The 22,603-nt window shown below is 42.8% G+C and overlaps 1 protein-coding gene across 5 annotated transcripts in view; it reads left to right on the top strand.

Moving 5' to 3' along the window:
- Positions 1–22,603, top strand: part of ERG (ETS transcription factor ERG) — a 2,569,778-nt gene that overhangs the window by 1,208,914 nt on the left and 1,338,261 nt on the right. For all 5 annotated transcript variants that reach the window (XM_044071455.1, XM_044071454.1, XM_044071452.1 and 2 more), the window contains exon 4: positions 5,076–5,191. In XM_044071455.1, coding sequence (XP_043927390.1) covers positions 5,153–5,191 — 39 coding nt within the window. In that variant the 5' untranslated portion in view covers positions 5,076–5,152. The remainder of the gene's footprint in view (positions 1–5,075; positions 5,192–22,603) is intronic.

The raw sequence follows: 22,603 nt of genomic DNA, 5'->3' as shown, positions 1-22,603 counted from the left end.
CCCTTCATCGTTTGTTGTTCCTCCTCTGAGCCTTTCTCAGCCTTTGGAGCCACAGTTGCTGGTTCCATCAGGTGCTGTTAGGTCAGCTCCAGTAGCTTCGGCTGGCCTCTCTGTTCTGATTTCCTCTCCAACCCCGTTGGCTCAGTCCACATGGTCGATGGTGCACAGTTCTTCGGTCGGACCTGAGGGGGAGGGCTTGGATCGATCTTTATTAGTTCTGAGCCTTCCTCTTGCTGCTTTGGCTCGGGTGAGCTTGGACCTGACATCTGCTTCGGACCTCATCTCCTTGGCGCCAAGGGCTACTACCTTATCCTGTACGGTTAGTCAGCCTTCGGAGCCAGGGGATCAGCCTTCGAGGTTATGAGGAGTGTTGTGGTCAGGTCATCAGCTGCATCCTACGGCACCGATACTCTGCCCCCTCCAGCACCGGTGTCAGTTTCAGATCACCCTCTATTCCTGGACAGCAGAGACCCAAAGCCTCACAATACCTCCATGTGTGGTCCCCAACTTTCTGACATCTCCCCAGAGTTTTTGCCTGAGGAGCCCGTCAGAAAGAGATTGTGTAAGAGGAAACACATTGACTCCCTGGATGAGTCTCTCACATCGGACATCGACCTTGAGGAGTCAGAGGTGTCCCCCAAGTCGTCTTCTGAAGATATCTCTTTTTCAGATATCCTTGAGATCTTGAAGCAGAGAGGTGGCTGGCCCTCCAAATCCCCTTCTGATGAGGAGTCGGTGTTCCTGAAGGCTTTCGGGTCTCAACCTTCTGCTTCTTGGGTCTCTCCCCCTTTCGATGAGCTACTAGATCTCATCTGCTGAAAGGTGTGGGAAACTCCTGACACTGTGGAACCGGTCTCTAGGAGACCCAATACGTTTTTGTCCACTCCCACAGACAAGTAATATCTGACAAAAGGCATTCCAGTAGATGCTATGGTGGTGGCAGCAGCCACCAAGAAAGAACTTGATGAAACTTTGTCTACCGTCCATCCACCTAACAAGGAGTCCCGGGCCATGGACAGGTATGGGAAGCATGTGTTTACCTCAGTGGCCTTTACTCTGCGGTCGCTGAACTACTTGATGCATTTTACAAGGCTCCAGAGAGATCTCCTAAAACAGCTAGGAGATTCTCTACAGGGTAACGTTTCTGATGCCATGGCATAGGTCAATGCACAGATGTCTACCCTAAATTCCCTTACCAACTCCTCCAAGAGGCTGATCTCATATGCAGCCGACAGAGCGAGCAGGGCAGTGGGTTCCGGAGTCTCTCTTAGGAGACACTCCAGGATGCGCCTGTGTAATTTCGTGGAGGCCTTCAAGTCTACGTTCACCAACGCCCCATTTGACGGTTCATCGTTATTCAAAACTAAGGTGAAGGACACTCACTAGGTGTGAGCAGGAAGGAAAAACCTGTCTGCCGTTGGAGTCCGTTTTTCCATGCCTTCTAGACCTTACCCCAAGTGCCAGAAGGGTGGGAAAATGTGGTTCAGAAAGTTGCAGATGTTTTTTTCAGGACACACAAAGTGATTCCCCCTCCAGAGGCAGGGGAGTGGGTGGGAATTCAGGTAGATGCCAACCTAGAGGCAGAGGAGGCCCGCATAACCAGGGGTACTGTGATTCCTTTTGCGGTTCTCCCTACCAGCGCTTCTGAAGGGAGGCCTATATCTGTGCATCTCTGGAGCCGGTCGGGGGTTGCATTTCTTTATTCCCAGAAGCCTGGCAAGACATCACCCAAGACGAGTGGGTATTAAAGATAATTTCCAAAGGTTATCACATTCCCTTCTCTTCTCCTCCCCCGCCAACCAAGAGAATTCCAGACGTTCCACCCAGTCACAGGGATTCCGCAACTTTAGAAATAAAAATGTTGCTTTCAAAGCGAGCCATCCAGCCTGTCCCTGCAGACCAAGTAGGATTAGGGACTTACTCCAGATTCTTTTTGGTGCCGAAAAGAACAGGGGACCTAAGACCCATCTTGGATATCAGCCGATTGAACCTACATGTACAAAAGTCCGAGTTCTGCATGGTCACCTTACAGTCAATATTCCCTCTGTTAGGAAAAGATGTGTGGATGTGCTCCATCGACCTCAAAGATGCTTACTACCATATCAAGATGGACAGGGCATTGAGAAGTCATCTATGCTTCCAGCTGGGAGCCAGTCATTTTCGGTTTCGCGCTCTGCCCTTTGGTCTCACCATAGCCCCCAGGTGTTCACCAAATGCATGGCAGTGGTAACGGCTCACTTGAGACATCAGAGATTCCAAGTGTTTCCATACCTGGACGACTGGCTCCTTTCTGCCACCACCAGGCATCTACTGTTACAGACCAGGGATGCCACCATTACACTGTGCCAAAGGTTAGGAATTACTCTAAATTGGGAGAAATCTGCCTTGTTGCCCTTGCAGCATGTCACTTTTATCAGCGCCGAACTAGGTACAGTGCTCATGAGGGCCTTCTTACCAGAAGAGAGAATTCAGGCTCTACAACAGCAGGTCTACGCCTTACTACCATTGAGGAAGGTCAAGTCAAAAGTGATCCTCAAATTATTAAGGACCATGGCTGCCATGATCATGCTAGTTCCCTTTGCAAGACTACACATGAGGGTTTCTTCAGTGGCTGCTTTTCGCCCAATGGTCACTACAGTATCTTCCACTCTCCCATTCTATTCTGATTACAGACACTTGCAAGCAGGATCTATGCTGGTGGCTTCAGTCCAGCAATCTCAATGTGGGCAAGCCTTTTGTCCCACCTTCTCCAGTTGCCATGGTGACTACGGATGCCTCCTAGATTGGGTGGGGGGGCATCCTCTCCATAGGACAGTCCAAGGCACGTGGCAGGATCACAGGACCCATTTGCATATCAATGTCTTGGAGATGAGAGCAGTGCCATTAGCATTGCAAGCACTTCAGAGCTTTCTCCCTCTAGGGACAATTGCAATCCACTCAGACAACATGTCAGTGGTATGGTATTTGAACAAGCAGTGAGGAACCAAATCATACCCCCTTTGCAGAGAGGGACTTCGAGTTTGGCAGTGGGCGGTGTCTTCCCAATGCTTTCTAGTTGCAACGCATATATCGGGGAAGTCCAACGTGATTGCCAACAGGCTGAGCAGAGCTATCCTAATGCCTCACGAGTGGTCCTTGAACAAATATGTTGCAGAAAAGGTATTCTACAGATGGAGTCAGCCTTGTTGTGATCTATTTGCCAGTCCCCTTAATGCCAAATACAGCGGCTACTTCACCCTTATCCCCCCAGAGAGGGAGACACCCAGGGATGCTCTGGTTAACGATTGGCCCTCTGGACTTCTCTATGCCTTTCCACTGTTTGCTCTGATATCAAAGGTCATTCAGAAAGTACAGTCTTTGGGAAGCAAAATTATCCTGATTGCCCCACACTGGCCTCATCAGATTTGGTTTCCCTTCCTTCAACCCTATGTAATGGACGATCCCTGGATTCTGGACCCAGATCCAGATCTGCTGACTCATATGTCAGGACAGTTCCATCCCTCCATCCTACCCTCACGTTGACAGCTTGCTGCTTCAGTTCTGTTCCCTAGTCAGGCTTCATGATTTTTCCCCAGAAGTGGTCCACATTCTGTCATCTTCCTACAAGCCTTCTACAAGGAAGATTTATTCCAGTAAGTGGAAGAGATTCTCCATTTGGGCCAGTGAAAGACATATTCATCTTATACAGCGCCTATTTCGGCAATATTAGAATTTCTTTCTCAACTGTTCAGTCAGGGGTCAGCTGCACCAACCATTAAAGTGCAACTGGCAGTGATTTCTACCTTTCATGTTGCTAATGAGCCCAACCTTATGGCTCATAGGCTTTGTAGGGCCTTTCTGAAGGGGACAACATTACTCCGACCTCCAGTCTTTGATCCAGTAATGCCATGGGACCTCAATTTTGTATTACAGAAGCTCACCTCGACTCCCTTTGAGCCCGCAGCTAAGTGTGACCTTAAATTCATGTCATGGAAGACCATATTCTTGGTAGCCATCATTTCAGCTAGGTGGGTCTCTGAGCTCCAAGCTTTATCGATTAAGCCACCTTATTTGGTATTTCACAAAGATAGGGTCTCCTTAAGAACCACTTCTTCTTTTATTCCAAAGGTTGCTTCTGTTGTCAATATAAACCAATCCATTGAGCTGCCTGTGTTTTTTACTGAATTCTCTAACAAGGCAGAATATAGGTTTCATCAGCTAGACGTTCATAGACAATTGCATTTCTATTTACATAGGACAAAAGATTTCAGGAGATCAGATCAACTGTTTGTCTCATTTTCAGACACTAGACTTGGGGTTCCTGTTTCTAAAGTAACCTTGTCTCACTGGATTTCCAATTGCATCTTCTTTATTTATGCTTCCAGTGACAAAGAATTACCCTTTAAAGCGAAGGCTCATTCTACACGATCTGTGGCTACCTTAATTGCATTTCAGGCTTGGATGTTTGTGCTGCAGCAACATAGGCTTTGCCTCGTACTTTTATTAGTCACTACAAATTAGATATGGTTTCTAGAGGCAGATCTTCCTTTGGTTCCACAGTGCTCAAGAGTATTTTTCACTGAGCCACCCAAGATCAAGGTGCTAGGGACGCTGTCCCAAGGGTAAGAATGAAGGCAAGACTGGACTACATAACATCAAGAAGTTATGTATTCACCATAATGTTCGATGTATGTAGTCCATCTTGCCTTACATTCTTACTAACTCCCCCTCCTACCTCCTCCTTGAGGACCTGGAGGTATAGTCTCTAGGTGTCAGTAGTCCTTTCTGTTGGGGTTGTTGTTCTTCTCAGTGTGCGTGTGTGTGTTTGTAGCAAACAAGATCTGGGGAATGGGCCTGTTGCATGATGGGATACCTCTTAGCCATGAGCTATTTGAAGACTTTGAGCTAGAGTATGGCCAAGTCGGAGCTGAGGTACGGCTCTGAACCCAAGGGTAAGAATGTAAGGCGAGATGGACTACATACATCGAACGTTATGGTGAGTACATATCTTCTTGTTTGGGTATCATGGATAGAATTGTTGTAGTTTGGAGAAGTCACTTTTACTTTCTCTGATAATTCCTACTTTCATTCTTTAGAGATATCATAGCAGCAACGGCAGCTTCACACCAGAATTGTAAAGAACTGAGAAAGAGTCAGAGACCTGAGAAAGGACATGATTCAAACTGTTCCTGATTCTGCAGCTCATATTAAGGTAAGCTGTCATGCTATGCAAGAGCAAAACTAGCAAGCAATGTAGATTTAAAGAAAAATGACAGGTATTGTAAGTTATTTAGAACTTTAGACAGGATACAATTTCAAATCAGCTGCTAGATATTACTTTTTTGGCTGTTTTTGTTAGTGGCATCTTCCAGTGGCACATGGATTTTTTCAGAATGGTTCTCTTTTACAACCGAATAGCATATTGTATTCACAGCTGCAAAAAGTAGGTAGTATTTGCTTAAATTTGGTGTGTTTTTAAGGAACTTACTATTCACCTGAAGAAGCCGATAGGTGAAGGTGTGTTACACTCGTGGATTTATTAAAGATTTTACCTAAAGTTCATGGTTCCAGCAACTATTTTTATTTTTTGGTTTATTCACTATTTAATAGTTCTAGACTTATTGATGATACCAGATTTTGCTCTGTTTAACAAGGAAAAGGTAAAGGAAAGAAAGAGACTCATAATTTTCGTAAAGGACATAATAAGAAAGGAGTGTGTTGAGTAAAGGTTTGAAATTTATTCCCACTTCTAGGAATTGTTTGTTGGAAGTATTAAAAAACCTATAGTTATTGTTATTACAGCTTAAACCTTATTTTTATATGTGTGATAATAATATTAATATTGGCGAAACTTGGTTAGATAATATTGTAAGAAGTGTTCATTTTAAAAGTCAAAAGAGGTTTATTCCCCCCTTTACAAATAAAGCCACGTTAGTTTTTTATAACTCAGTTAAGAATCAAATTGCATCTTATATTAATAAGTATTCAAAATATGTTGTCAATTTCAATCTCACAAAGGAGGAATGGATTGCTTTGAGAAGATTAAAAAGAGATGTGACAGTGATAATTAAACCAGGGGATAAACAGAGTAACATAGTAATAATGAAGGATGATTTTTATAAGCAAATGTGTTTAAATATAGTAATTAATGTGTCAGAATATCAAATGCTAAGTAGTAATCTGTTACCGAGTATTCAAGATGGAATTGTAATTTTAATTGGGGAGTTAGTTGAGAAGGGTATTTTGTCTGAAAAGTTAGGTAACATTTTACTGGTAGCAAATCCTTATATTCTGTTATTTTATATGGAGAACCCTCCAGGTAGTCCCACTGTTTTCGAGGTGGATGGTTCGAACGAATGAATTGGAGAAATCCTGGATAGGGTTTTCCAGCCTTATGTTACATGTCTTCCTTCATACGTTAGTGGTATTCAACATTTTGTGAGAGAAATTAAGAAGGTAGTTTGGCAAGAGGATTATTTTTAAGTTACAGTGGATGCTAATAGTTTATATACATCCATCAGTCATAAATTTGGTTTAGAAGCTATCAGTTACTACCTATCTCATATGAACTGTTTGCAGAGTATACTAGATATGACTTATTTTGTTCTGAATAATTGTTTCTTTTTTGATGGTAACTTTTATAAGCAACTTAGAGGTACGGCAGTGGGTGCTAAGTTTGCTCCTAGTTATGCTAATTTGTACATGGGGAGATTTGAAGACATTTTTTTTTATAAGGAATCTTATTTTATTGAATATGTTGTTTTTTTATAATTGCTATATAGATGACTTTTCTTTATAGTTAGAGGTTCAAAGGAATTATTTATAGATTTTATGCAAGTTGTTCAGAACAATTATTTTGGTTTATCTTTTTGTATATAATATCTAGAAAGATAGAGTTCATTATTTGGATGTATTGGTAAATGTTTCTTGTAGTAAGATTCATTCTGTTTTGTATAGGAAGGAGACCTCAGTTAACACATTCCTTTTTGCTTCCAGTACTCACCCAGGACATTTAATTAAATCTTTACCATATGGAGGATTTTATTGATCTAGATCTCAATGCTTGGAGGATGATAAATTCCAAGAGGTGGCTATAGATATAGTAAATAGGTTAGTCAATAAAGTTATAGTCAGAATCTCCTTCTGTCCACCTGGCAGAATGATGAAAGTATATAAAAAAGACCATACAGTGGAAAATTAATAAGGGTAGAGAGATATTGGAAGATATATACTTTGTAACCCAATATGCCCCCTTTGTAGAAGGGGTAGCATGTATTCTTAAAAAAAATTGGTACATAGTTAAATCTGATGAGGTATATAGGGATATTAAGCTTAATATCACATATAACTTATTCATTGAGTGGAAGTTGTGCAGTATATATGGGAATGAATTGTGAGGATGTTATTACAGAATGCAGGGGCTGTTCAAATTGTAAATGTGTGGGAAAGGGTGATACGTATAGGATTAATAATAGATTGTTTGTGGTCCCTGGGTTATATAATTGCTACCAGAAGATGGTAATATATGGACTGCTTTATCCAGGTAACAAGTTTTAATTAGGAAAAACAGTGTGACAAGTAAAGATGAGGATACAGGAGCATATAGGGGTATTAAAATTAACTCACCCACTAGTCCAGTTGTGTTACATTTTATGGAAAAGCATAAAAGTGATTTTGATTTGTGAAATGTTTTTATGTATGTGTTAAAAATTCAGAGTTGTACTTTCTGATATTTTACTGCAAAAAATGTTTATTTTACATATGATACATTACAACCAGGGGGACTTAATAATGAGCTTTTTATGAAATATTTAATTTGATAGGATTTTATGTAATTTAATATTGCATAGTTGAACAAATTTGACGATTAATTAATTTATGATAGGCATGTGTTTTTGAAACTTTTGGAGTGGAATAATAATAATAATAAGACATACTCTGTAGTGTTTGTATATGTTGTAGTTATTGGTGTCTTTACTCCTTTAAGAATTTCAGAATTGTAGTTGAATAGTTAAATAATGGATTCATTAATTGATTTTGGCATATATTTGTTTGTTTGAGTATCTTACAAAATTTTTGTACCAAGAAGGCATAAGCTGAGGGGCTAGTTCAGTGTTTTATGATCTGTTGTCTTTATGTAATAAAATTTGCTTCTAAGTGCCAAAAGTGAGTGGTGTAATCCTTGTCCCTTGCAAGTAGCCCTTTACTACCACAAATCTACCATTATTATCATTTGTTCCTCTTCTAGCAGTATTGAAGTTCCTCTAACAATTAATATAAGTATTCTTCTTTCCTTTGTCCCTGATATTCTGTGGAATATCCGTCCTGAAATATTTTCTGTATCAAATTCAAACACTCATTTCTTTCCAGATATGTCTGTTGTAGCATGGTTGTTTGCACCCTGCATTTCTTTGTATAATTAAATATTCTTTCCTTTTTATCTGTATCCATGAGCCCATTCACATTCCAAGGTAATATAGAAAGTATCTTCATTATTCCCACCTATTATTGGCAGGTTTGTCCTTTGTGCAGCTTTTTACTTAATCATCTCCACTTGAACCTGTTTTCATAGGTTCATAGTAGATTACTAGGTTTATGGCCCTAGGGCCTTTACAAGCCTAGCCAAGTTATACCCATGTTCCCTAATTGACTTTGGTTAGATGGTTATTATTCACAGAGTGAATATATGATCAGCACAGACTGCCCCTATCCATGAGGGACTTAGGTGCCACCCCAGGGGTGAATTTACGATCTCCCATCCAATGTCTAGGCTGCGCTTGAATAAGATTATGAGAAGCTCTGCTTCACATGAATTGAGAGTTTATTCCAGAGAAGCAGCAATCTCTGGGAGGTATAGCTGTCTCTCCAGCATGTTATGTTAATGTCACAGGCTAGGTTGAGATCCCTGGACTGAGTGACTCTTATCCCATTTGATTTGCAGATTTGCAGTATTTCTGTTAGGGCAGGGTCAGAGACTACTTTGCAGACTAGGCACAAGTCACCTCTCAGCATCCTGCAGGATATAGAGTACAGTGACAGAGCTTACAGTCTTTCTATGTAGGTTATGTTTTGGAGGCCCTGAATTTTCTAGGTGAGAAACCTCTCTGGTGTCTCCAGTTGCTGCAGGTGTCTAGTGAGGTACACGCAAAAGGGATCATTGTACTCTATTAGTGGTCTGATGAGAGTCGAATACAGAAGAGTTACAACAACCTGTATAGGTTCATATGTTCATAGGTGTGTACTAAGCTAATGGACCTGGAGCTTTTACAAGCCTAGCCCAAAGAAGTGCCCTGGCATTCTGCCCCCCGATGTTAGTTCCCACTGCCTCTATCAAGTAGAGCCACTGGAGAGATACCCGGGTTGAACTTTCTATTTCCCATCCACTCATCAAGATTTCTTTTGAAGAGGGCCAGTGAGGTGCTCTGCTTGACATGTATGGGAAGTCTATTCCAGACCATGGGCAGTCTCTGGGTTATGAACCTGTCCCTCCAGCATGTTCTGTTGTTGATTGTGGTAATGAGGTTGAGGTCTTTGGAGTGTGTGGTGTGGAGGGATTGTGATTTCTTTAGAGGTAGCATTTCTAACAGAGCTGGGTCAGACATGGCTTTATAAGTCAAGCAGAGATTGCATCTTAGTAGATGATATGAGACAGAGAATAGCTGGAGTTTTTTGAGTCTGTCCATGTAGGACATGTGTTTAAGACCTAGGATCCTCTTCATGAGGTACTTTTGTGGTCTTTCCAACTGTTGCATTTGTCTAGTGAGGTACATGCCAAATGGGGCATCCTACTCGATGATTGGCCTAATAAGGGAAGAATAGAGAGAGAGATGATGACCTCTTTCTTCCTGGATGCAAAACCCTTGTAATGAGATGTGCCACATAGAAGGACTTTCTGACCACAGTGGCAATGTGGTGGTCGAAGGAGAGGTTGCTGTCAACCTGTGTCCCCAGATCTCTTATAACACCTTCAGTGTTCATTGGGCTCCCATCAATGCGGTAATTAGTGGGAACTGAGTTTTTCCCAAAGGGGTTGACGACACATTTTTTGACATTAAGCTTAAGGCCATGGTTTTGACACCAGTCAATGGTCTCAGTGAGGCCTTTCTGTAGGCTGTCTACATCACTTCAGTTAATAATAGCTCCCAGCTTGCAGTCGTCTGCAAACTTGGTCAGCCAGAGTCCCTCCCTGTTGGCCTGGACTTCTGAGAAACAACCAGGAGAGGACCCAGGACTGATCCCTGTGGGATTCCACTTGTGTCTGGTCGGCAGTCTGACTTGGAGTCCGCTACTTTCTCACTGTGGGTTCTATCTATGAGCCAATTTGCAACCAACCTAGTGATATAGGGATTGATGCCTAATTTGGTGAGTTTATCAATAATTTCTGAGTGGGGAATGATATCAAAGGCCTTGAGGTAGGCTGTATGAACTGCCTTGCCCTCATCCACAACTCTGGTGACTGACTCAAAGAAGTCAACCAGGTTGAGCAGGCATGATGTATCTTTCACAAAACCAAATTGCATGGGATCTAGAGTTTAGAGATTCCCTATATCCTTGTTAATTAGGTCTGTGATGATGCGCTCCATAGTCTTACATATCAGACTCGTCAGGTTAATGGGGCGATAATTCCCAGGGTCTTTAGTCGCTCCCCCTTTATGGAGCGGGATGACTGTAGCAGTGCGGCCATTCGGTAGGGACAAAGCCTGAGGTGAGGCTGTGACTGAACAGGGCACACAGATGTGGTGCCAGTTCACTTTGTAGTTCATGTAGAACACATCCAGGGATATTGTCGGGTCCTATGGAAGCTGTATTCATGGCCTTGGACAATGCAGCTTTAACCTGTGCTGCAGTAATGCTGGGTGCCTGACATTCCTCCGGTATTGTGATTGATCCTTTAGGGCGGGAGAGAGGAGTAAAGTTGGCACTGAATCTGTTGGCCAGTATGTTAGTAATATCTGTTGGCTCAGTATAGGAGGTACCATTGTGCAGTAACTCAGAGAAAACCTGGGTATTTCTGTGGAGATTTTTGATATACCTGTAGAAGGCTTTGTGATTTCTGCTTTCTAAGCTGGCTTTAGAGATTTTGATGAGGGATCTCAACTTTTTGTTGAGGCTAATAAGTGAGTTTTTCCAATCTTGGGACTTCACCTTTTTCCGCACCAGTTTCTTCCTTTAGTTGTAGAGTTTATTAATGGCAGGAGACCACCAGATTGGCTTCCTTTTTTCGGAGGAGAGTGTCTTGGTTCTGTTGGGTATGGCTAGTTCCATGCATTTATGTACGTGTTTGTACAGTGCATTGGTGCATGATTCGGCAGTCATGCATATATTTTCCATTGACTTGGGTGCCGTGAAGTTAGCCACATCTGTTTTTAGGAGCCCAAAGTCAGCTTTGGAGAAGTTTTTCATGGTGATTACGTTTGCGGGGATGTGGGTGAGATGTGGATTTCCATGATGATTAGTTTGAGGTCGGATCTAACCAAGGAGGAATTGACTACTGGTGTAGAGCAATGGTTGCCCATGTTAGTAATAACCAGGTCAAGGATGTTGCTTCCTCTAGTGGGGGTAAGAATGAGCTGGTCCAGGGCAATGGAACTGATGAATTCCAGGAAGCGTATTTCCAGTGTATGAGTAGTTTTCCCAGTTGATGTTGGGTTAGTTGAAGTCACCTAATATGAGAGTGTTGGGCTGGACCCTAATAGTTTCCATGCTGCTTAGGAATGTGGAGTGAGAGTCTTGGGACATGCTTGGGTACGTATAGCAGGCTACGATCTTTAAACGCTGTCTTACCCAATGTTAGTTGTACCTGAAGTATCTCAGCTGCATTATGCTGGGCTACTACTATGGAGGTGTGCATATCCTTTATGAATATGGAGACACCACCCCCTTTGGAGCTTCAGTCCATGTTCTGGGGCCGAACGGTGTGGAATGAGTTAAGCCTAGTAGTACAGGGTGCTTTCTGCTGCTTTAAACCAGGTCTCCATTACAGCACAAATGTCGATGTTCTTCATTTTGAGGAGTGCTTCGAGCAAGTGCATCTTGAGATTTAGACTTCTAGCGTTGAGCAGTATGACCCTCAGATTGCATTTTATTTGTAGCTGTTACAGTTGTAATTTGGTCTTTGGAACATCACCTAAAAAAGGCACTATAAGGGTGGCAAGAGCCTTAGCCAGTATCCAGAAACCCAGGGGTGACAGATGCAGACCATCTCTGGCAAAGCATCGAGGTCTGTTAATCATGTCATCCCAAGCAGACAGATACTGGATCCCCTTAGAATGACACCAGAAACTTAGCCAGTTGTTAAAGTCAACCATTTTCTGCCTGTACTGCAGTATCATTCTAGGCAATGGTAGGATGATGCTCAGGGCTAGGGTCATACCTGCCTGGACATCATAATCTGAGAGCTCCTCCATGTCTCGTTTCATGTATTCCAGGGAGGTGCATCTCAGGTCATTCCCACCCACCTGGACAGTGACAGAGTCATACTTGTACTTGTTGTGGAGTGACCTGAGTGCATGTGTTATGTGTTGGATTCTGGCACCTGATAGACAGCTGACTAATGCCTTCTCCTTATTCAACCTAGTGAGTGGGACATCAGTGTGCCTCACTATCGAGTTACCTACAATTAGTGTATTGGGCAAGCTGTTTTGCCTTAGGGGCTTAGGTTGAGGGGCACACTGGGTAGGTGAACTATTTGTCTTGTGGTTTGTGCTGTGCTGTGGTGGTCGAGTGCATTTCTGCCTTGGAGGTGTCTACTGTTTGGGTATATTTCTATTGAGAGACTCCTCAAAGGTGAGTGTGTGGTTTGTGTTTTTATATGAGAGCTGTGATGGTGAGTGTTCTGGAGGACTATGTGTTGTATGTGGCGTGGTGCAGGTGTTGACCTTCGACTCTTGACAAGCTATTCTGGTCTTGGCTTGAGAGTGTATGGCTTCCAGTTTGGATATATAAGTGCATCTCTCTCAAGTCTGAGTGTTGGGAGGTAAGAGGAGAGGGTTGTCTGTGTACATGAGGCAGTTGCTCTACTTCCTCAGAATGCCCAAGTTCACCAGGTTAATAGGAGAAAACACAGGGAACTGACCTTTAGACATGCCAGGAGGGATGGTCATTATTTCCAAGTACTGTAGCTATTTCCTTATGTATTCCTTTTACAGGAAAAATGTTACTTAAGGTGTCTGAGTCTGTACAGAGCACTGCCAAACACTTGTGGGGAAACTAATACGTAGACCCTAAAAATTTAAGGATGAAGTATTTAGGCAGGTATTCTGAAGTTAGAAAGAAATCAAGCATTACTTACTGAAAAGTAAAGAATTAGCTTGTCAAGAATGATGAAAAGAGGGGAGTCGCATGAATGGCTACTGCATGGCTACTACTAATGCTGGTCTCAGCACAGCTTCACTCTGTTGGGATACAATACTCCTTTGCTTTTTCTCTCTCCAGAAGCAAAATGTTAGCACCAATCCCAAGAAGAGAAGCAGGCCACGGTCTGTTTTGTGATCCATAGTCATGTCCCAGATGATGCAGGGGTCTGCAGTTTGTAGGCTTTTTCTGGTAGATGCCTTGAATAGCAACCAGACCAGTTAGGTACATTAAACACAGACACTCACTCTCCAACCAGAAAGAGTCAGGAATCAATGCACTCTGCTCCTACTCTCATCAGATCATAATATAAGCACAGATTCCAATCTGTCACCTATAAAGCAGTTATTAAGCTTTCTGGTGATCAGCAGTCTCCAGGAAATAATGTAACTGCACTCCTTCTCTTACCAGGCAAAACAGAAGCACTAATCCCAAGATGACTACTGAGAGGCAGAATGTGGGCTGTCCAGTAACTGGTGGTCTTGCAATAGATGCTTAAAGGTAAGATGAAAAAATGGTTTATCCTAAACACAGCAATGTGCACTAAATGTGTTAGATGTGAAAGTAGGTAACTTAAGTTTTACCTGTTTAAAAAATTAAGTGTTAGTGGAGAGTCACTATTTTTAAAACAGCAAGACAGATTGAAAGGGGGTGGTCATGTTTGTATTCTGGTACTATGGAATACAGTAGGATGGTCAGTAAATTTAAATAGTTGAAGGGGAGTGATTTCACAAAATGATAATTTTGTGCTTACTCACACCAGCCAGTAAAAGCAGAGAGGAAATGAGATGTATGGTAAAATTAACATAAGGGGCAGTCAACTAGAAAGACAGTGGTGTTTAAGAAAACAACAGTAACAGGGTGGAAAAAAAATCTGTCTGACTCACAAGAAACAGAGCTGTGGTCTCTTTTCAAGTTTTAAGTAAAGCTCTGAAATGTTTTATTTTATCCCCTAAATAGAAGGTTTAGTTCCTAGCTCCACCCCTCCAGTTCACAGATAATTAACCTTAACTGACCTCTTCTAACTTATGTGTGACTCCTTAATTGACCTGTTCTAATTTCTGTCTGACTCACAAGAGACAGAGCTGTGGTCTCTTGTCACGTTTTAATATGCAGTTAAAAGCAGAATACAAGTAAAACACAGTGTAAAGAAAACAAATCACAGTATACAAAATAGAAAAAGGTAATAAAGTAATACAAAATACAACAAATAAAAAGCAAACTAACCTTTCCCTCACAGCAAACTGTAACAGAGTCTGGGTGAGCCTTTCCAGTAAATGTGAAGCCTTACTTATGAGATGCACAATGTAGAAGGCCTTCCTTACCACTGTGGACACATGATGATTGAAGATTAGATTGCTGTCAACCTGTGTTCCCAAATCTCGCACCACTGGGTTTGAGCTTGGGGGGGGGGGGGGTGCTGTCAATATTGTAGTTTTCAGGGACTTCTTCTTTGCTGAAGGGGATAATAATGCTTCTTTTGTGTTTAGTTTTAGTCTGTAGCTTTGGCACCAATCATTTATCTGTGTTAGCCCCTTGTGTAATATGTTAATATTGTATGGGGACTTAGTGATTATGCCCACTTTGCAGTCATTAGTGAACTTGGTAAGCCAGAGGCCATCTAATTTCAGCTGGACTTCCAAGAAATAGATTCCAAACAGTAGAGGGCCTAGCACAAATACCTGTGGTACACCACTGGTAACTGGTCTACTGGTAGAGGTGGAATCCACTTTGACAGACTGTATTATGTCAGTGAGCCAGTTGGTTATCCATCTAGTGATGTAAGGGTTAATCCCAGATGGGAGAGTTTCTCAATGGTACCTGAATGAAGATTGTGGCAAAAGCCTTGTCTAAGTAAAGATAGGCAGTATTTACTGGTTTGTCTTCATCCATGGCATTGGTGACATTCTTGAAGAAGACCATCGGGTTCATTAAGAGTGATCTACCCTTAATGAAGCCAAGCTAGATCGAGTCAAGAGTTTGAAGGTCACCTATGTCCTTTTTGATAAGGTCCATGATGATTCTCTCCATGACCTTGCAGATAAGACTGGTTTGGATTATGGGCCTATAGTCCCTAGACTTGTTTGATGGATCTCCCTTGTGCAAGGGGATTACTGTTCCTGCTGTCCACTCTCCTGGAACAAAGCCAGTGGTCAGGCTGAGGTTAAAGACAGTGCCAAGTGGTTCTGCTAGGTCTTGTTTTAGATTGTTTAGTAAGCAGTGTGGGATGTTATCTGGTCCCATGGAGGCAGTGTTTTTAGCCTTGGAGAGTGTGGCTATGACCTGCTCTTTGGAGATACAAGGTAGAGGACTGGTGTCAGGTATGTTTTGGGGTATGGCTGGTGGGGACAGGGGTGCTGAAGTTTGCACCAAATCTGTCAGCTAGCAAGCAGGTTGGCAATTTCCTCAGGTTCAGTATGAAAGGGGCCAGCTACGATAAGTTTGGCACATAGTTGAGTGTTCCCTTTTAGATTTCAGATGTAGCTAAAGAATGCCTTATGATTATCCTTGGCTAGGGATGCTAATTTCGCTTCATAACTAGCCTTAGAGGACTTTATAAAATATCTGATTTGCTTGTTCAAGCTGTGAAGGGTATTACCAGAAAGGCTCATCCAGACTCTGCTACACTTTGCTGTGAAGGAAAGGTTAGTTTGCTTTTATTTTTTGTATTACTGTATTGCCTTTTTATATTTTGAATACTGTAGTTTGTTTTCTTTACCTTGTTTTTTGCTTGCATTCTGTTTTAACAGCATATTAAAACTTCAAAAGAGACCACAGCTCTCTCTGTTCTGAGTCAGGCAGAATTTTTTCCCGTCCTCCCACCCATTTAAGTTGTCTTGTTAAATACCACTGTCTTTCTAGTTGCCCGCCTCTTATGTTAATCTGACCATATATCTCATTTCTCTCTACTTTCACTGGCTTATGTGAGTAATCACAAAATCATCATTTTTGAAATCCCACCCCTTCAATTATTTAAATTTATTGGCCATCCTACAGTATTTCATAGTACCAAAATACAAAAGTGACCACCCCTTTCAATCCATCTTGCTGTTTTAAAAATAGTAACTCTCCACTAAACCTTAACTTTTAAACAGGTAAAACTCAAGTTACCTACTTTCACATCTAACTTCTCTAGTGCACACTGCAGAGTGCATTCTTTTCAATCTTACCTTTAAGCATCCCTGTGACTAGCACTTTCTCTAATACCTGCTGGAAAGCACTGGGAAGCCTTAAACTCATACAAACACTGAACTCTCCTTGTTAACAAGGAGAAATTAATAGTAGGCACTAAACAGCCTATAATTGCAAAGTACCTTGCTAAGGAAACAGCTCCTATACTTTACAAAGAAAAAAAAAAAGCCCCAAACCAGGCATGTCCAAGGGTCAGCTTCCGGTGATTTCTCCTGTCCACCTGGTGAATCTGGACATACTGGGGCAATGCAGCAATTGCCTCATGTACACAGACAACCCTCTCCTCCTACCACCCAACACTACAACCTGTGAGAGATGCACTTACATAGCCAAAATGGAAGCAAAGCTCTCTCTCCACCCAAGATCGTGCTAAACAGTCAAGAGGAGCAGGTTAACACCCACACTACACCTCAAGCAACACATAGCCCTTCTAAACCCGCACCACCAACACCCACATATAGCAGCACTAAATCCACATATGCAGAGGCCCTTAACTGTAACCTGCCCAAGAAACAAAGACCTCTGAAGCTGAAACGCAAACAAACACCAATCACAACCAATGTGTCACATAGTTCACAACACCAGTGTGCCACCCAGCAACAGCCCCTAAGGCAAGACAATGTACCTAACACTTTAGTCATAGGTGACTCTATAGTCCGGCACACTGATGTCCCTCTCACCAGGTTGAATAAGGAGAAAATTACAGTCAGCTGCCTGTCGGGTGCCAGGATCCGCCACATAATGCATGCACTCAAGTCACTCCACAACAAGTACAAATATGACTCTGTCACTGTCCATGTTGGAGTGAATGACTTGAGACGTACCTCACTGGACTACATGAAAAGAGACATGGAAGAGCTCTCGGATCATGTGGCCCAGGCAGGTATGACCCTAACCCTGAGTAGCATCCTGCCTTCACCCAGAATGATATCACAATATAAGGATAAAATGATTGACTTCAACAATTGGCTAAGCTTATGGTGTCATTCAAAGGGGATCCAGTATCTGTCTGACTGGGATGACATGATTGACAGACCACGATGCTTTGCCAGAGATGGTCTGCAGCTGTCGCCCCTGGGATTCAGGTTACTGGCTAAGGCTCTTGCCACCCCTATAGTGCCTTTTTTAGGCAAACTTCAAAGGACAAAACCACCACCGTAACAGGTACAAGCATGCAAAATCTGAAGGTAATGCTACTCAATGCTAGAAGTCTAAACCTCAAAATGCACTCTCTCGAGGCACTCCTAAAAATGGAGAACATCGATATCTGTGCAGTAACTGAGACCTGGTTCAAGGCTCCAGAGAGCACCCCTGCAATACCAGGCTACAACTCTTACTACACTTTTCGGCCACCAAACCAGGACCGAAACACTAAAGGTTGAGGAGTGTCAATATTCACCAAGGATATTCACACCATCAGGCTAGTTGGCCAACATAATGTGTCTGAAATTCTCCAAGTGCAACTAACACTAGGTAAGACTGCAATCCAAATTGTAGCTTGCTACAGATCCCCCACCATACCCCAAGATTCTCACTGCACCTTTCTAAACATACTGGAAAATATTAAGATAGAACCAAGCACCCTAATACTGGGTGATTTTAACTACCCTGCCATTAACTGGGAAAACTACTCTTGTCCCAACACCTTTGCGCAACGGTTCTTGGAATTCATAAATTCCAATGCCCTGGATCAACTAATCCATAGTCCCACCAGGGGCTCCAATATCCTAGACCTGGTCATTACCAACATGGGAAGTCAATGCTCCATACCTATGGTCACCCCCTCGTTAGTCAGGTCTGACCATAAGCTAATCACCCTTAACATCCACATTCCACCCCCACCCCCCAGTAAAGAAACCACCATAAAAAACTTCTCCAAAGCCAACTTCATGCTACTCAAGTCAGAAGTGACAAACTTCATGACACCCATGCAGACGGGAACTGAAAGTTCAACTGCTGAATCCTACACTAAGGCACTATACGAGCACATCCACTCATGCATGAATCGTGCCATCCCAAATAGAACCAAAATGCTGTCATCCAAAAAAAGAAAACCAATCTGGTGGTCCCCTGCCATAAACAAACTTTACAACAAAAGGAAGAAACTTTTGCAGAAAAGAGGAAAATCCCAGGATGCAAAAAACTCCTTTTCTAGCCTCAGTAAGAAACTGAGATGCCTCATAAAATCCTCCAAAGCTAGTTACGAAAATAAAATTGCCAAAGATTCCAAAGACAACCACAAAGCATTCTATAACTATGTCAAGAATCTAAATGGCAATGCTCAGATCTGCTCTGAGCTAAAACAGAATGGCATTAAATATACTGATCTGAAGGATATTGCCAATATCCTGGCAGATCGATTCAGTGCCAACTTCACCCCCTCTCACCCCTAAATGGCCCATCTCAATACCGGAAGATTGCCAAATTCCAGTAATAACGGCCACACAGGTACAAAACGCACTCTCTAAAGCCAAGAATACAGCATCCATGGGACCAGATGACATCCCGGCTGTGTACTACATGAACTACAATATGAACTGGCACCTCACCTAAGTGTCATGTTTAATCATAGCCTCACCTCAGGTTTCGTGCCCACTGAGTGGCGCAGAGCTACAGTTATCCCAATCCACAAGGGGGGATCCACCTTGGATCCCGGAAACTACCGTCCCATCAGTCTGACAAGCCTTATCTGCAAGGCCATGGAGCGTATTATCATGGAACTTATAAACAAAGACATTGGCAACCTTCAAACACTGGACCCCACCCAGTTTGGGTTTGTGAAGGGCCGATCTTGTCTCCTGAACCTGATTGACTTCTTTGAATCAGTCTCCAGAGCCATGGACAAGGGTAAGGTGGTCCACACAGCCTATCTAGACCTTGCCAAGGCCTTTGACACCATCCCCCACTCTGGAATCATAGATAAACTTACTAATTTGGGCATTAATCCCTATGTCACCCAATGGGTTGCTAAATGGCTTACTGATAGAACCCACACTGTAAAAGTAGCCGACTCCAAATCCAGCTCCAGACAAGTGACAAGTGGAGTACCTCAGGGTTCAGTCCTGGGGCCGCTCTTGTTTGGCATCTACTTCTCTGAAGTACAGGTCAACACTAAGGGACTCTGGCTAACAAAGTTTGCAGATGACTGCAAACTGGGAGCCATTATTGAATCCCTAAATGATGTGGATACTCTACAAAAGGGCCTTACAGAAACAGATGCTTGGTGCCAGAGCCATGGGCTCAAGCTCAATACCAAGAAATGTATTGTTATCCCCTTTGGGAAAAAACATGTATCCATGAATTACCATATAGTTGGCAGTACACTAAACACAGAAAGTGTGATAAGAGACTTAGGGACTCAGGTGGACAGTGGTCTCACCTTCGATAACCACATTGCCACAACAGTCAGGAAATCCTTCTATGTGGCACACCTCATCATGAAGGGCTTTTCATCCAGAAAAAAGGAGGTCATTGTCCCACTGTACTCATCCCTCATTAGACCCATTATAGAATACAATGCCCCATTTGGTATGTTCCTCTCAAGACATCTGCAACAACTGGAAAGGCCTCAGAAATACCTCACTAAAAGAATCACAGGCCTAAAGCAGATGCCCTACGCTGACCACCTAAAAAAACTCCAGCTGTACTCTGTCGCATATCGTCTACTCAGAGGCGATCTCTGCTTAACATACAAGGCCATGTCAAACCCAGAGCTGCTGGACATGCTACACTTAAAGAAATCCCAATCCCTCAGAGCTACACGCTCCAGGGATCTAAACCTTGTCATCACAATAAACAAAACATGCTGGAGGGATAGGTTCCTGACCCAGAGACTCCCCAGACTCTGGAATAGATTGCCCATACATGTCAAGCAGAGTGCCTCTTTGGACTTGTATAGGCCCTAGGGCTGATAGCCTAGTACCAACCTATGAACCTATGAACCTATGATTATTTTGATGAGTACCTTCACTCTTGTTGTTAGACATCAGTTTATTCCTTTTGTTATATAACTTATTTATACTAGAGGTCCACTAGGGTGGCCTGTATTCTTGGGAGGACCTGGTTTTGATCCAGTCAGGTACATCTGAGTCTATACAATTATTTAGGTGGTCATGTGTCCCCCTGCATAGCGGTCATTGTTGGCTGTGTTAGCAGAGCATTTGAAACTTTTTATATCGCACAGTAGGCTGTAGTTTGCTTTAGAGAAAATTTTCAGTACCTTTGCTCCTGTGGGGGTGTCAGTTCTGATTGTTACTTCAAACAAGACAGATTTATGGTCTGACCTTACCAGGGAGGGCAATGCACAAGGGATAGTGCAGTGACCTCCCATGTTTGAGCCCCTTGAGAGGGTACAGACTAGCTGTTCCAGGTCATTTGTATTGACAGAGTCCAGGAACTTCAGAGTGAGCATGTTTGTGTTCATGTATGTCGCCCAGTCAATGGGAGAATAGTTGAAATCAGCCACAACCAAAGTGTTTGGTTGTATAGTGAGTGACTCTAGTAAGTCCAGGTAGGTGGTGTGCTTCTCTTGGTTCTTGGTGGGGGACCTGTAGCTATGTAGCTAGCAGTGATGTGGTAGATTGCTTTACATATCGTTAGTTGGACCTGGAGTAGCTCAAGAGAGTCATACTGTTTTTCGAGGTGCATTTAGCTTTAATGAAGATGCCTACACCTTCACATTTGGTACTTTCACACTCGTTCTGGGGTCTGAACGTGTGGAAGGCATTGTAGCCTTGCACGGCCGTGGTGCTGTCTGTAGCCTAGAACCATGTCTCAGTGACTGCACAGACATCAGCATCTTCCAAGGTGAGGAATGCTTCCAGGGAGTGCAGTTTCCTGTTGAGGATCCTAGCATTAAGCAGCATAACCTTGAGTTTGTCTCAAGTGGATATTTTTATGTTGGAAATGTTGTTATTTTGACATTGCCTAAAAAAGGCACTGTGGGGAGGCAACTGCCTTTACCATTATCCAAAAGCCTAGAGGAGACAGGTGAAGACCATCTCTGGCAAAGCAGTGTGGTCTGTTAACCATGTCTTCCCAGGTTGACAGATATTAGAGCCCCTGGATTGACACCAGAAGCTAAGCCAGTTATTGAAATCAATCATTTTTTGTCTATATTGTGGTATGATCCTGGGTGAAGGTAGACTGCTGTTAGGGCTAGGGACATACCTGCCTGGGACAAGTAGTCTGAGAGTTCAGTCATGTCTCTCTTCATGTAGTCCGGAGAGGTATGTCTCAAGTCATTTACCCCAACATGTACTGTCAAAAAGTGAGTGCCTTGAGTTCATACATGATTTGACGTATCCTGGCACCTGATAGGCAGCTGGCCGTGACCTTCTCTTTGTCCAGCCTGGTGAAGGGTCATCTGTATGTCTCACTAGGGAGTCGCCTTTGACCAGGGCATTTGGTTATGAGGTGTTTTGCATTATGGACTTGTTTGCTGAGACAGTGGTATGTGTATTCCATTTACTTTGCAATGTGTGCAAGTGGTTTGCTTTTGGGAGGTCTCTGATGTTTTGGTAGGCTTCTATTGAGTACTTCCGCATATGTGGGTTTATGCGTTGTGACCTTGTTTTGTATGAGAGGTGATGTGTGTGTGTATGTGCTGACAACCTGTTTGATGTCTGGTTTGTTATGTGAGAGAATTGATTCCAAATTCATAGTGTAATTACATATCTCACTTATTGTATTTGTTTGTTTTAGGAGTAAGTGATTGTCAGTATACATGAGGCAATTTTTACATTCCCTCAGGAAGCCCATGTCAATCAGGCTGGCTGGAGAATTGGTAGGGAAACTGACTGTCCATTATGCCAGGATTTACAGGAACTACTATAGATGAGTGGGCTAGTTTGACCAGATTTTGCATTTAGGATTAACAAAGGGGCCTATTCTATTGAAGGCTAAATTAAAAACTATGGCAATGGTTCTCAGTGTGCAACTGAGTTTCCTGCAATGCAGCAGGGAAGCTAAGGAGGGTTAATTAACAGATGTCTAGAAGAAAATTGTCTCTCAAAGCATTTACCTCTATACAGAGCACTACTGCCCCTGCTGAATGGTGTGCAGCTACGTGCAAATGAGA

This window comes from Protopterus annectens, chromosome 5.part0 (assembly GCF_019279795.1).
Source record: "Protopterus annectens isolate FY-2018-M chromosome 5.part0, PAN1.0, whole genome shotgun sequence".
NCBI classification, from domain to species: domain Eukaryota; kingdom Metazoa; phylum Chordata; order Ceratodontiformes; family Protopteridae; genus Protopterus; species Protopterus annectens.
This window is presented reverse-complemented; position numbering and strand designations above follow the sequence as displayed.